Source organism: Saccopteryx leptura, chromosome 2 (genome assembly GCF_036850995.1).
Source record: "Saccopteryx leptura isolate mSacLep1 chromosome 2, mSacLep1_pri_phased_curated, whole genome shotgun sequence".
NCBI classification, from domain to species: Eukaryota; Metazoa; Chordata; class Mammalia; order Chiroptera; family Emballonuridae; genus Saccopteryx; species Saccopteryx leptura.
Window position 1 is genome coordinate 350901438 of NC_089504.1, and position 14877 is coordinate 350916314.

General features: G+C 57.0%; 1 protein-coding gene across 5 annotated transcripts; it reads left to right on the top strand.

Annotated features, from left to right (window-relative positions):
* Nucleotides 1-959: 959 nt before the first annotated feature.
* On the top strand, nt 960-12175 carry EPN3 (epsin 3). 5 transcript variants are annotated; one of them, XM_066364556.1, is made up of 10 exons: nt 960-1107; nt 4993-5693; nt 6729-6847; nt 7550-7630; nt 7849-7977; nt 8971-9058; nt 9530-9799; nt 9976-10092; nt 10196-10423; nt 10558-12175. In XM_066364556.1, exons 2-10 carry the CDS (start codon nt 5132-5134, stop codon nt 10890-10892), a joined length of 1929 nt encoding a protein of 642 aa, XP_066220653.1. In that variant the 5' UTR covers nt 960-1107; nt 4993-5131; the 3' UTR covers nt 10893-12175. The 5 variants fall into 5 exon arrangements, with proteins under 5 accessions (XP_066220653.1, XP_066220654.1, XP_066220652.1 ...); XM_066364557.1 differs by lacking the exon at nt 960-1107 and adding an exon at nt 1560-1850 and having other exon boundaries at nt 6759-6847; XM_066364555.1 differs by lacking the exon at nt 960-1107 and adding an exon at nt 1561-1784.
* Nucleotides 12176-14877: the final 2702 nt, after the last annotated feature.

Consider the following 14877-nt stretch of genomic DNA (forward strand, 5'->3'; position numbering starts at 1 on the left):
GAGAAGTGCCCATCTGCTTCTCCACCCCTCCCCCTCTCCTTCCTCTCTGTCTCTCCCTTCCCCTCCCGTAGCCAAGGCTCTATTGGAGCAAAGTTGGCCCAGGCGCTGAGGATGGCTCTGTGGCCTCTGTCTCAGGTGCTAGAATGGCCCTGGTTGCAACAGAGCAATGCCCCAGATGGGCAGAGCATTGCCCCCTGGTGGGCATGCCGGGTGGATCCCGGTCAGGTGCATGCGGGAGTCTGTCTGACTGCCTCCTCATTTCCAACTTCAGAAAAATACCAAAAAAAAAATTTATTTTATTGATTGATTCTGCTCATGGCCCAGTCCTCCCATATCCCACTTGGCCTCAGGTGTCCCCCACCCCACCCTGTCCCAGTTCTTGCAGTCATCCAACAGGAGGAGAGAGAAACACACCTGGGAGGTAATATGTGGGACGATGGGCCTAAGAGTAAGTTGGTAGCAGGACAAGGAATGAATTAGATGACGGGACAGATAGCGTCACCACTCACAGTTCCTGCTTCTGGCCTTCCTTGCTCCACACTTTTGGGTCATGCTTCCTGGAACTCGGTCTTCCCCAAGTGTCATCACCAAATATGACAAAGTATGAGACTAGGAAAACTAGACTCCCCTGGGCTGGGCTCCCTGAGACCCTCCCACTTCAGCTGGGTCCTAGGGATCTGTCCCAGCACCTGAGGACCATGCTAACTAACCACACTCTTAATCCCAGGGGCTGGATCCCTTTGTCCTAGAGGTTATTCTAGATTCTACAGTGTCACCCTCCCCCCCCCCCCCTCAGGTCAAGGCATCTGACCTCGCTGAGTCACTTTTCTGCCTTAAAAGCAGCCTCTGGATGTGATCCTCCCTTGCTCAGAGGAATGTGACGTGGGTAAGAGATGACTCTCGCTAAGAAAGGTACTGTTGGCGCAAGCTCAGTGCCCTAACTGTTTTCTGGCCAGGCTTCCTGTGTGGCATGGGCTCCGGGCTCCCAGAGTTTGAAGAACAACTTTGCTAATGGTGGGCTTATGACCTGAAGTGCTGGTGGGGCAGAGGTGTGAGTGGGAGGCTGAGGGAGTGGCCACAATCTCCCATCCACATCTGGCGCTTCTGGTAAGGAGCTCATGGACCTCCAGCATCCTTCAGTTAAGACAGAGGAGGAGGTTTAGAGAGAGCAGGGCACGTGGCATTGGAGAGGTGGAGAAGGGGCTGTGCCCAAAGCCCTGGCAGGGCAGATGCCCCTGTCAGAGTGGCAAGGGGGCCAGCTGGGAGCCCACAGTAGGCAGTAACTTTAGAAAGGGCCAACCCCAGAGAAAGGTCTTCCTGGCCCAGAGTGGGAGGGGGACAGGTGGGTGGGTGTGGGAGCCCCCTGGCCGTGTTTCCTGTAGAGGAGGCAGGCGGGGGAAGGGTTAATTCATTGTAGCCAGGGATGGGCCACCCTCAGAGGCTGCACCTCCTGGGGACTGCCTGCAGGAACGCCTCTACTTCTGAAGGTGTCCCCTGCCTGGCCAGCAGGAAGGGGTTAACACGCCCTGCACTTCCTCCTGTGTCCTGTTACTGCTGAGGCAGACCTGCCGGGCCAGCTGAGCAACTTTCCTTCTGAGTGCTGCCTGCCGGCTGGGCATCCAGGAGACTAGCAGACGGAGGCAGAGCAGCCGCCTTTCTGGGGACCCTGCCGCGCCCTTCCGAGGGGTCTACGCCTCCTGGGAGGGGTGGGTCTCCGGAAAGAGGGTCTGTGGTGGATGGCTCTGGGGACACTCCCGAAGCTGTGCCGTCCCCCTGCCGTGCAGGTAGGAGGGTCACTGCAGAGGCTGCTCGCGGTCCCCGGGCTGGGGCCAAGGGAGCCTGCACCAGAGGTAAGCTGGCCCCTCCCTGGCAGCGGCGGTGCCCCAGTGGAAGGTTTAGGGCTGAGTCTCCTCCCAGGTTCCAGGGAAGGGGTGAGGCAGGCAGGATGTGGAGTGGGTTTATGGCTGCAAGTGGTCCTCCTGCCCACAACCCCTCCCTCCCTGATACCCCGGCAAGGAGAACTGGGGGCTGACTCCCCATCCTGAGACGAGCACCTCTGGTGGCATTCTCTTCTCACTTCTGCTCCTGCCAACCCCTTTGCCTCAGCCCCCTGCCCCTTTAGCCTCAGGGCGGCCCTCACCCCCCAGAACACAGCTGAAAGAAGCTCAGAGTCGGAGGGCACTCCCTTGCCCCTCCAGCAGCAAGAGTTAGGGCACTGCCACTCTTCCCACTGTTCCCACGGGACCGCGGGACCTGACAGGGACAGGGGCCAGAGTCCCTCTTAGTGGAGGAGGGGGTGTGGGCTGGTGGGGTATGCACAGACTTTGGACAAACTCATCCACGTGACTCGACATCTGGGTGCTTTCCATCCCCCTGAACGCCCACTCTGGGGATGCCATCTGCTTCCTCAGCCCTGACAGTTCCCCCAGTCCTCTGGGCCCCAGGAAGAGTAGCCCCCTCCCTTGGGTCGAGTTCTCCTTGGGACCCTGTGATAGGAGCAAGCTAAGACTTGCCTCCCCCACGCTGGTCCCACCCCCTGCCGGCCCTTCTTTCATTCCCAGCCCCACCCGCAGCAGATTTCCCCCTCTGCCTCCCCTGCCCTCCGGCCTCTCCTGCCCTCTTCCCCCATCGCTGAATTGGCCTCTCAGGCCCTGACTTCTCAATGTCACTCCCTCCACCTGACAGGGTCTGGCTCAAGGTCACTGCAGTAATTCCATACCCGGCTGCCCGGCTGCCGCTGCCGCCGCCACTGCTGCCTTATCGGCTGCTGGGTTTCTGTTTCACTCCCTTTTATTTCTGGGCATATTGTGTTCGATAAAACCCTTTGCTTGTAACACCGCTGGCAGAACTCCCAGCCGCTCCCTCCCGCGTTCCTTCCTCTCTCTCCTCTCCACCCCCCTGCGCTCCCGGGCCTCCTCCTCCCCCTCCGCCTGCCTACCCCGTTCCCTTCCGACTTCAGGTGTTTCTGATCCCTCCCTTCCCCCAGATCAGGCAGAGGTGTGCAGAGAACGCTCCCCCCTGCCCACCTCCCTGGAGAAAGGTCCGGGCAGAGCTGCCGAGCCCACACGGTGGACCCCTCCCCATACCCCTGACCTGCAGGAGGGCTAAGTAGAGCTCCTGCAGGAGTCACGATGCCTGACTGGTTCTGCTGGTTTCAGTGGCCGGCACCCAGCACCGGGAGGGGCGGGCTTTGGGGCACAATTACTTCTCATCTTGACTCTCGGCACCCTCCAGCCCACCGGTTAGAGAGGTAGAGACAGGTCTGAGTCATTAGTGAGGGGGAGGGCAGAAGTTAAACAAGTGGTGGCCAGTGGCATCCCCTCAGAAGGCCGGCTGGACAGAAAGACAGCAGACAGAAGGTAGGCAATGCTTCCAGCCAGCACCCTCCATCCCTGCAGGTCTCCCGCAGGAAACCCCTGAGTCTGGGAGCAGATCTCCCGGGCACCTGGGCCCTGAAGACAACCACGGAGTCTGGCCAGTCCCTTTGAGATGAGCCCTGTGTTAACAGAGCTGGCAGGAGGGAGAATCCGATTTAGGGGTGAGGGGTACAGCAAACTCCTCTGATCCCTGCTGAGTCCCAAGGTGGAGCTGAGAGGTGCAGTCTCTGGGTGCTGGTATTGGTGGGGGCTCGTTGTTGAAGTAGAGGCTCTACAGATCCAGCGAGCACACGCCTGTTTGTGCGTGTGTTTGTGTGTGTGTTTGTGTGTGTGTGTACCCACTCCTGTGTGTACTCATACCAGAGGAATGGTCATGGCAAACTCCTGTTTGGGTTTCTGGCAGGGCCCGGGAGAACATTCCTGGGTTTGCTTTCAGCAGATGGCCCGGTCCTGTGGCCGTGGGGAGGGCATCCGGCTGGTCCTAATGCCCCTGCAGCCGGTATCAGAGTTCTGCTGTGTGCCCCTAGCCTTGGGGGTTCAGGGACCCCAGATTGGCCTTGCCCTCAGGGAGCTTATGTTCTGGCTGAGAAGGTGGGGCTGAGACAGTAAAGCAATCAGGTGAATTAATTACAAAACCGGTGACACTGATGATAAGTATTGGATTAGTCTTCTGGAGACCTAGCTGTTAGTCCCAGCTCTTCCACCTACATGATATTTGACAGCCGGCAGGCCACATGCCCTCTGTGGCCTCGGGTGCTCCTGTGTGCACCACAGAGGTGGTGATGGCCAGGTCTCTCTGAGAGGCAGCCTCTCCCCTGTCGGTGCCCCTTCCCTTCTCACCTGCCCGGCTCACAGCACTCCCTCTGCGATAGCTCGCTCCACCACTCCCTGCCTTCAGATCTCTGCTCTCAGCTCAGACATCACCTCCTCTAGGCAGTCTCCCCTGGTTTTCCCAGCTTGGGTACTCCTGTGCTCCTCAGCACTCCCACACTGGGCTGTGATTGTCCGTACCCTCTCAATTGGACTTGGGTGGACCAGGACTTGTGCCCTGTGTCTGGCTCAGAGAAGGTCCCAGGAAATAGGTATTAAATGAATCAAACTACCAAATTAACACTATGAGAAGAGAGGAAAGCGAGGACTGAGAAGTCGGAAGGGACAGGTCTTTCACGAAATCCTGGCAGAAAGAGAAGAGGTAACCGAGCAGAAGCTAGGGGAGTAGGCATGCTGGGGGCCATTGCTGTGTCCCTCAGTCCTTACTGTAAGGTACAGTCCCCCTCAGGGACTGTAAGGTATGTCTGCCTGGGTTTATCCTGACTACCCACTTATGAGCTCTGTGATCTTGAACAAATCAGTGAATCCTCCTCTAAGCCTCATTTCCTCCCTCTGTGAACGGAGATAATAACAATAGCATCTCTGTAGTGTGACAGTGGAGATAAATGAGCATGCAAAGCTACTTGTGCCAACTGAATAATAATAAGTAAATTAAGAAAAATAAAAAATGCCTGCTGAAGGCTGTTCCTGGCCGTGGGGATACCCTGGACAGGCCTTAAGAAGGTGACTGAGTGACCAGCGAGGTGGGCCATTGGCCCTGAGTTGCAAACCCTCTCTTCCTCAGACCCATGTGGAACCCAAGGACGCAGCCGCCCTGCTGAGAGCAAGGCGGCCCATCCTCGGAAACCGTGACCTCACGACGGTGGCCCTCGGCCCTCCACCTCCGGCTGGGGCGGGGGGCGCCCATTTCCAAGTCCCCAGCCATGACGACCTCAGCGCTGCGGCGCCAGGTGAAGAACATCGTGCACAACTACTCAGAGGCAGAGATCAAGGTACGCGAAGCCACCAGCAATGACCCCTGGGGTCCGCCCAGCTCGCTCATGTCCGAGATCGCCGACCTGACCTTCAATACGGTGGCCTTCGCGGAGGTCATGGGCATGCTGTGGCGGCGGCTCAATGACAGTGGCAAGAACTGGAGGCACGTCTACAAGGCGCTCACGCTGCTGGACTACCTGCTCAAGACGGGCTCCGAGCGGGTGGCCCATCAGTGCCGTGAGAACCTCTTCACCATCCAGACGCTCAAGGACTTCCAGTACATCGACCGTGATGGCAAAGACCAGGGCGTCAATGTGCGCGAGAAGGTCAAGCAGGTGATGGCCCTGCTCAAGGACGAGGAGCGCCTCCGGCAGGAGAGGACCCACGCCCTCAAGACCAAGGAGCGCATGGCGCTGGAGGGCATGGCCATGGGCAGCGGGCAGCTGGGCTTCAGCCGCCGCCACGGCGAGGACTACAGCCGCTCTCGGGGTTCCCCATCCTCCTACAATTGTGAGTGAGCCCTGGGTGCATGGCTGGGGACAGGGAGGTGACCTGAGTCCCAACCCTGGCTCTACAACCTCAGAGGGATGTCATGAGGATTCAGTGAGATAAGGAATGTAAAGTGTGAGGCAAAATCCTTGTACATAGTAGATGCTCAACAAGTTAGTGTGAACATTAATGTTAGTATACGTTTGTTATTACTGTTGTTAATTCACTGGTAGGACGGCAAGAGTTCCCACTCTCCTGCTCGTTCCGGTGGGGGCTTCCCTGACCTGAGTCTTAATCAGAATGGTCTTCCTTTCATAAAGCCTTTGACAGTGCACTGTGGGGTGTGAGAGCTGTGACCCTCATTGGAGCCCCTGACCCTCCCATCCCACTTGACCTCAGGCTGAATGGGGCCCAGATGGAAGAGTCAGGGGACCTGGCTCAAAAAACGATTCAAATCGTTTTTTAAATCTCTTTTTTCCCATGGGGGGGGGGGGTCAAGGAGAGAGATGAGAAGCATCAACTCGTAGTTGTATCACTTTATTGTTATCGATTGCTTCTCACACGTGCCTTGACAGGGGGGTTCCAGCCGAGCCAGTGACCTCTTGCTCAAGCCTGCGACCTTGGGCTCAAGCCAGGGACCTTGGGATCATGCTGGCAACCCTGCGCTCAAGCTGATGACCTCAGGGTTTCAAACCTGGGTCCTCAGTGTCTCAGATTAAGAGGGACAAGCCTTAAGTTGGTGACTTGAGTAGCCAGCGAGGTGGGCCCTTGCCCCTGAGTTGCAAACCCTCTGGGTTCAAATCGTACTGCAGGACCCTGACCAGGCACCCCTTAGAGCTATTTGCAGGTCCGTAAAGGAGGGACTAGAATATTTATGGGGTGGACTGGGGAAACTTACAGAAAGTGCCAAGCACGAGGCCTGGCCCCCTGGGGCCCTTGGCTGCCTGCCGTTCTCTCCCCCTAACTTCCCTCTCTAAGCCTTGGCCTCTTGGAGGGGATGGGATATGAGAGCCCATGGGGCCTGTGTGGTCACAGAAGTCATGATGGTCATTTCAGCTTCCTCCTCATCCCCCCGCTACGCCTCAGACCTGGAGCAGGCCCGGCCCCAGACTTCGGGAGAAGAGGAGCTGCAGCTGCAGCTGGCCCTGGCCATGAGCCGAGAGGAGGCGGAGAAGGTGAGGCCCCCTCCTGAGGCAGCCCCGGAGGCCCCACAGCTGGGCTGGGGATGGCACGGGGAGGGAACAGGAGGAGGAAGGAGAGGCGCCTGCCTGGATTCACCACACCCTGACTCCTAGGCTCCCCCACTCTGGGCCCCAAAGACCTAGACCTATTCTCGAGGACAGCACAGGACCTGTCTGTGTCCCTGGGACAGTCCTGCAGGGACCACTTTCCTCCTTCCAGTCCTCTCTGGCTTGGTCTGAAAGGACAGTGAGTGTGCAGTGGGTTGGGGGTAGATAAATGTGGTATGGTCCTGTTGCCACCTCATGGAAGGGAGGGGATGAATATGCTGACAGACACATTCCTAGGAGACACAGAGACATGCTCCCCCTGCCCCCAGCCATCAGCTATCCTTTGGGGGGGGGGGGGGTCAGGGACAGCCGCTATGCTGTCATCCTCTCTGCCATCACCTCTGTGGATCCAGGCAGACCAGGTTGGAAGCAGGGCTCGAGGAGACTCAGGGGACCCAGAAGAAAAGGATTGAGTCTCTTGACTTTTCAGCAGCATCTCAGATCTGGACAGGGAGGAGGCCATACCCACACTGCTGTCGAGGTGGGCGTTTCTCTCGCTGTTCAGGGTCCCCATGCAGGGCTATGTTGTCTTCAGGCCCAGGAGTGGGAGTGCTGGGCCAAGTTCACCCCTCTCTTCCTCCCTCGCAGCCGGTCCCCCCGGCCTCCCTCAGGGACGAGGACCTGCAGTTGCAGCTGGCCTTGCGCCTGAGCCGGCAAGAGCACCAGAAGGTAGTGGGCTGAGCCTCCTGTGCTGGTGCTGGTGCTGGTTTTGGTGCTGGTAGAGGTGCTAACTAGGCACTAACCAGGCTCCTCACGCTTCGCCCGGTGGTCCTGCTGCTCCTAACCTCTCAGCTGCTTCTCACCCTGCACTTTTCTCAACTCAGCTCAGGTCCCCTCAAGTTCGACCTGGGCTACCCGTGCTGTCCTCACTCCTGTGCCTTCTGCAGGAGGTGAGGTCCTGGCGGGGAGATGACTCCCCGATGGCCAATGGTGCCGGGGCCGCAGGCCACCGTCGGCGGGACAGAGAGCCGGAGAGAGGAGAGAGGAAGGAGGAGGAGAAGCTGAAAACCAGCCAGGTAGGGAGGGCACTGGGGTGCATGGGCTGGCAGAGCCTGGGATATAAACTGAGTTCGTATGTGTAAAGAATGTAGAACAGTGTTTGGTATACAGTGAGTATTACTTAAGTGTTTATTCAGTGAAAATGGGGGTGGGGGGGTACAGCAGCCCCGGGTCTGGTTCCATACACATAGGCTGGTGACCAAGCTGACACAAAGTGGGATGCAAAGAATCCTGATCTGAGACCCCTTGAGTTGGATTCTAGGCTTTGCTGCCACTTTATGGTTGGGGCACGTCATTGTTTTGGCCTCAAGTTTTCTCTGTACAGTGAGCTTGTTGGATAGTTCCAGCACTGACAGGCTAGGATGATACGGTGGGTGGATCAAGGCTGGGGGTGGACTCAGCATATGGTGTGAAAAACATCCCGGGCTCCTCTACTTATTTTTCAAGAGAAGGGAGTAGATAGCTGCTGGGAACAAGGCCACCCTCCAAAGCTGTCCATGCTACCCTTGGGATGTCTCCGTCCCTTTTTTGCTGGCTCTGTATGTTCACTGTGACCAGTTTCTCTTGGACACTACTTAGCAAGGTAACCTGCCTTACTACTGATGGGCTGATGAACAGCACACTTGAAGAAGGGGTCAGGCAGGTCTGAGTTCTAGCCCCGCTCTGCTTCTCCTTGGCTGTGTGACTTCAGCCATTTTGTTTCCTCTCTCGGGGACTCAGCCAGCACATCTGTAAAATGGGTACACCATCTTCTCTACCTACTGCACAGGGTTATTAGGAAAATCAGTAAGTACTAAATGGATGAAGAAATATTTCATAAACTGACAGGCACTGTGCAGAGATGAGGAATCATTACTAGATGTTTATGAAACTGATGAAGGAGAGAATAAGCTGAAGTCAGAATGACAGGTCAGGGCCCGCCCTTCCTCTGGGCCCGCCCTCTCCCTGGACCCCGCCCTCCCCCTGGACCCCACCCTCCTCTGAGCCACGGCTGCCTCTCCTCTCCACAGTCCTCCATCCTGGACTTGGCGGACATCTTTGCACCCACCCCAGCTCTGCCCTCCTCACACTGCTCTGCTGACCCATGGGACATCCCAGGTGGGCATACAGGGCTGCAAGAGCCTCCTAGGCTGGCCCCAGAGAGCCCCTTCCTTCTTGGCCACTTGCTGGCACCCTCTTTCCCACAGCTGAGGGCCACTGCACAAGTCACCATGTCTCTGAGCCTCAGCTTCCTCTGTAACATGGTGTCATAGTGAAGAAGGGGGAGCATGTCTGAAGAGCCCAATTCATGAGAAATGATCTCAGAAATGTGCCCTTGTCACCCTGGCTTTCCTGCCCCAGCCAGTCCCTGACTGGGAAGGTGGCCTGAGCTGCCCATGCCTCGGAGTCTAGGTTTCTGGGATAGCTTGCTAGATTTGGGCTCCAGCTTGCTGGGTGGTACTGAGTCAGCATCCCAAATCTGTAAAATGGATCCCTTAGCCTCAAAACTTGGCCTGGGTCACTGGGGAGGCCTTGGACTGGGGGGGTAAGGGTGAATCTGGGGTCATGTCTGTGCTGTTCCCATTTCAGGTCTCAGGCCCAACACAGAGCCCAGTGGCTCCTCCTGGGGGCCTTCTGCAGACCCCTGGTCTCCGGTCCCCTCAGGAAGTATCCTGTCCAGAAGCCAGCCATGGGACCTGACCCCGACCCTCTCCTCCTCTGAGCCCTGGGGCCGGACCCCAGTGCTGCCTGCTGGAGCCCCAACTACAGACCCCTGGGCACAGAACTCCTCCAACCACAAACTCCCCAACACTGGGGCTGATCCTTGGGGGGCCTTGGTGGAAACTTCCAGCACATCTGGTAAGTGAAGGGACAGAGGGCCTGGGTGAAGGGCTGGTGGACTTTTAACCCCTCCCTCCAGGGCCAGGGCACACTAGATCCCATCTCCTTTAGGAGGGCTGCTTGCCTGGAAAGAGGTCAGTCCAGTGCTGCTCTTTTTGCCAACCCATCTCATCTCTCTTTCCTCCCTTGGCTAGGTCTAGGTGTTACCTCAACCTTTGACCCATTTGCCAAACCTCCAGCATCCACAGAGACCAAGGAGAGGCTGGAGGGTGCCCAGGCTCTGCCCTCTGAGAAGCCCTGCAGTCCTGTGGGTAAGCAGGAGGCTCTGAGGAATGGGGGCCCCTCCAGAGCTGGCCTCTGCCCTCTTCCTCTTTCAGAGTGATCAATCCCTCTCCATACTCATTTGTGTTTCAGAGCTGGACCTGTTTGGAGACCCCATCCCCAGTTCCAAGCAAAATGGTACCAAGGAGCCAGATGCCTTTGACCTGGTTGTCGTGGGGGATGCCCTAACCCAGCCCAGCAAGGAGGCCCGAGCTCGCACTCCTGAGTCCTTCCTGGGCCCCTCGGCCTCCTCTTTGGTCAACCTTGACTCCTTGGTCAAGACACCTCAGCCTGCAAAGACCCGGAACCCCTTCCTGACAGGTAGGACACCTCCTGCCAGGTTTCAACACTGCAGCGCCCCCTTCTTCCCTATTTCCAAAACCCCAGATCTTGTCCGCCTCCTAGTTTAGGGCTATTTCCCTAACCCACTCCAATCCCCCCGTCTCGTTCTGCAGATCTCTGCGCTCCATCCCCCACCAACCCGTTTGGAGGGGGCGAACAGGGCAGGCCGACCCTGAACCAGATGCGAACCGGGTCGCCCGCGCTGGGCCTGGCGGCCGGAAGGCCGATCGGGGCGCCCTTGAGCTCCATGACCTACAGCGCCTCCCTGCCCCTCCCACTCAGCAGCGTGCCGGCCGGCGTGGCCCTCCCCGGCTCAGTCAGCGTCTTCCCGCGGGCCGGCGCCTTCACGCCGCCACCCGCGAGCCTGCCGCCACCACTGCTGCCCACGTCGGACTCAGCCGGGCCGCTCCATCCCACCCCGCAGGCCGGCACCAACCCCTTCCTCTGAGCACGGTCGGCCCCGGCTGCTGGGCGCGAGCTTGAGACCCCGCCCCCAACACGGACAGCGCTGGGCCCCGCCCCCGATCTTGGGGAGAGGCGGGGCTTCCACCCAGAACCTGCCCCGGGAAGCCGAGAACCGCTGAGACTCCCCGCCCGCCCGAGGACAGTGCTGACCCAGGTCCAGGCCGGAGAACCTTCTCAGTCCGGAAGCTAAAGACTGACAACTGCCTGAGGGTGGACAGCCACGCTCTCGTAATAAAGACTGGAACCCACGGTCCCAGCTCTCACCAAGTAGACTTTTTGCTGGGCGTGGAGGTCTGGACCACAGTGTGAATCACCTGCTCCACCATGTGGGGGGCACAAAAAACGCTCTCACTTCCCGCACAGCCCCCTCCCCCTGGCACCTTTGCTTCCAGATGTTCCCTGGGCACTCACTCATTTGATCATTTTCATTCATTTATCACACATAGTCGCTGGGATGATCTTATAGCAAGGAACCCATTTATTGAGCACTTATGTGCTAAGCACTTTAGACAGATTACTTCACTGAAGCCTTGCAACAGCCCTCTGAGGTAGATAACATTACTCCTACTCAGGACTGGCTATGTAATTTGTGGGGCCCAGTGCAAAATGAAAACATGAAGTCCCTTGTTGAAAATTGGCTTAAGAATTTCAAGATGGGGGCAGCAGAACACTAAAACCAAGTGCAAAACCCATCTCATAGGTGAGGGAACTGAGGCTCAGAGAGGTTAAATGGTATGCTCAAAGTCACAAAGCTAGCATGGAGTGGTCCTGGAATTCAGCGTCAGACAGTTTGGCTTCACAGGCTTTGAGATTGCAGGCCGCTCAGCAGGTTTAATTCACAAATATTGGCTGTCTGCTGAGAAGAGAGTGCAGGGCTTTCCTGGGAGGAGCAGAGAATTGCCAAGCCCACAGCCTCCAGGAGCTCAGAACTCAGTGGCGCTGGCAAGCCAGGTATGGAAGCCCCCATGTTCCTTTGTTTTACTTAATCCTGGCTCTGCCTTCCTCTCCTTTCCCAGGGCTGGCAATAAACTCCATCTCAGCCATGCAAGAGGAGCCCGAAGGCCTATGGGGATCTGGGAAACCAGGGAGAGGGGGAGGGCCTGGCACCTCACCCTGGGGACACCATGGTCGCACTCCCTGCTTCTCTACTCAATGCTCTCTGATCACTGGACCATCAGACACTGATGTGTCCTCAGCACTCAGGGTCTGGCCCTGCGGGCAGCCTCCGGCCAGCCCCACCCCTCTGGGGCACTGGGCAAAGATGGCCTTCTATAGGCCAAAAACACCAAAATTGGCAGCGGCTGACACACACAATGCCGCTCTCCTTCCTAAGGCTGGGGTGGGGCACGGAGCAGCTCTGTTGTTTTGGAGGGAGTCCCACCTTGGCCGTTGAAGGCAGGATGGACAAGAGCACCTACTTAGGAGTCAGATGGACAGAGTTCAAAACTCTGCTCCAAGGTTTGCACTTAATAATATAATCACTTAGTAATAAGTGGTTATGCTGCCTGGCCTTGAGTAAACTACTTAACCTCTGTATGACTCTGCCTCCGTTTCCTGTCAAATGGGAACAAGAGTTCCTTCCTCATGAGGTTGCTGTGTGGCTCCTCCCAGGTCCCTGTCCATTCAGTCCTAGGTTCACTCTCTTCTAACCAGGAAGATGAACCTGCCATCCCCCCTCATTCCTGGTTTGCCAGGCAGTGCCCGGAGTCCAACCCCTGTCTTATCTTCTGCCAAACACACATAGATCTTCGTCCTCGGTCACTGACCACCCTTCACTCCCTCCGCTACTTGGGCTCTCCTCTCCTAAACTGGTTGTCATGTGGTCACTGCTCCCCTGACCCTCTCCCCCAAGGGGTGTTCTTTTGATTCCACAAAGAAGATGTTGGCACCCTTGCTCCCCATAGCTGCTTCCAGTAGGTCTTCCTCCTGTAAGACCCCTCCCTCCTGAAGGCTAGAGCCAGCAGACCGTCCCTGCCTCCTCCCTGCCTGGGGCTTTGTTCTACCTCATTCTTGCCATGCTTCAGTCTTGGCTCACAGTTTTCTACTCACCCAGGCCTTGCTCCATCCCATGTGACTTTATTGTCCAACTGGATGACCTTACCGCCTCATGATGTCTCAGCAACTCTTACCCATGCTCACACACGGGAGTTGTCACCACCCCAAATTCCTCCACATTCAAAGCAGGCTACCTGTTCTCTGATCTTAACCTCATTCCTCCCAGGGAGCACCCAGCTGACCCTCCGGCTTGTCAACTCTTGTCGTTCTAGCTTTTGAGAGATTTCTCTTCTCTATATCGTCAATCGCCTTCCCTACACCAAATCCTCCCCCTTGGTATTTGTCATAATTAGCCTCATCTATTTGGAAAGTGTCTTTCCCCTTGCTTCACGTGTCCATCCTATGTCTCCTTCCTTTCCCCTCCCTCCTCAACCCACTCCGTCAGCCTCTGCTGTCAGCCCCACCTCACAGGGGCACCGTCTGCTAAGCCCACCATGATCTCCATGTTGCTAAAGCCACTGGACCTTTTTCTGTCCCATCCCAGCTGACTTCTCTGGAGTCTGACCATGTGGACCCTCCCTCCTTGTAGCTCTCTGTCCCACTGCCTCTGGGACGGCACCCTCTCCTGGTTTTCCCTTGATACTCTGGCCATTTCCCATCTTGCCTTTCATGGATACACCCCTGAGTCCCACAAGCCCCACCTAAACCGCTTCTCTCCTCTCGCTGCGCTCTACCTGGACAATCTGTCCCGTGCCCGCACTGTCCCCACACCGAACACCTCGATTCCTCTCACCCACCAACCTCTCCTCTGCATTCCAGAGCCTTGTTGTGTCTACATGTACGTCTCAAGAGCACCTCAAGTCAATATGTCCAAAACTGACCTCACAAACCACCACCCAAGCCTCTCCCTTCACCCCCTCCTCAGCAATGGACCCACCACCCAGCACAAGCCCCGCTCTGAAAATCACTCCTGACACCTTCTTCTCCTTCACCACCAACCCTGACAATCTCTCCTCCTATACAGGCATCTCTTTCTATCTCCACCTCCATCTGGTGCAGACTTCGCCACCTCCCCTGGTCCTGTTATGGCCTCCTAACCACTCCTGCTGCCCCGCTTGCCCCCTTCCAGTCCATTCTCCACTGGGAAGCCTTCAACGGCTTTCTTCTGTTCTCATCAATAACCAAAACTCCTTCCCACAATTCACAAATCCCTTCAAGACTCAGCCCCTGACCTCCCCTCAACCTCAACCTCATCCACTGCCTCTCTTCCCTTTTCTCTGTCTTGCCACCAGGCTGGCCTTCTGCAGTTCCTCAGCCCTGACTGACTGCTCTGCCCCAGGGCCTTTGCATATCTCCTCCTCCTGTTCCTCTAGTACTTTCCACATGCCCTCTCCAGATCCCAACCTCTTGTTCTTTGATGGTTGCTAAACAAATGTGATTCCTCAGGGAAGTCTTCCCCCCTTGCCTCTCCTACTGGACAAGGTTCCTTGTTATACTGAGTCGTAGCACTTTTCACAGTGGGTGGGTGGTTGTACATTCATTTGTTTGACTGTTGGATTAGCTTCTACCTCCCTCCCTCTTCAGACTGTGAGCAACACAAGGGCAGGAGCCTGGTCTCCCACTATCACCTAGCAGAGTGTCTGGCAGGCAGGGGACACTTAATAAATATTGGCAGAATGTGGCAAAAGTGTGTAAAGTATATGATAGGACATAAAGTTGACACATTATTGTTCGTCAGGGAAGGCTTCCTGGAGTGGGTGGGATTTGAGTTGCACCTTGATAGGGAGAGGCAGCACAGAGGCAAAGCTGCCCAATTTTGTGCACAAACCTAGGAGGGGCCTCTCAAGCCGGTGTTCGACCTGCAATCCCGCGCACGGACACTGGGTGGCGCTCGGAGACCACCCACCGGCGGTTGGGCCGGTGCCCGGGTCCGCCCCTCTTGGCCTCCCACCCTTCCTTTCTGTCCGCGGCGC

Bases quoted from the DNA above. Each gene is read 5' to 3' on its own strand.
- EPN3 (XM_066364556.1), top strand. From the start codon at position 5,132: ATGACGACCTCAGCGCTGCGGCGCCAGGTGAAGAACATCGTGCACAAC. The intron at 6,848-7,549 runs GTGAGGCCCCCT...CCTCCCTCGCAG, and splicing joins GCCGAGAGGAGGCGGAGAAG to CCGGTCCCCCCGGCCTCCCT. The intron at 7,978-8,970 runs GTAGGGAGGGCA...TCCTCTCCACAG, and splicing joins AGAAGCTGAAAACCAGCCAG to TCCTCCATCCTGGACTTGGC.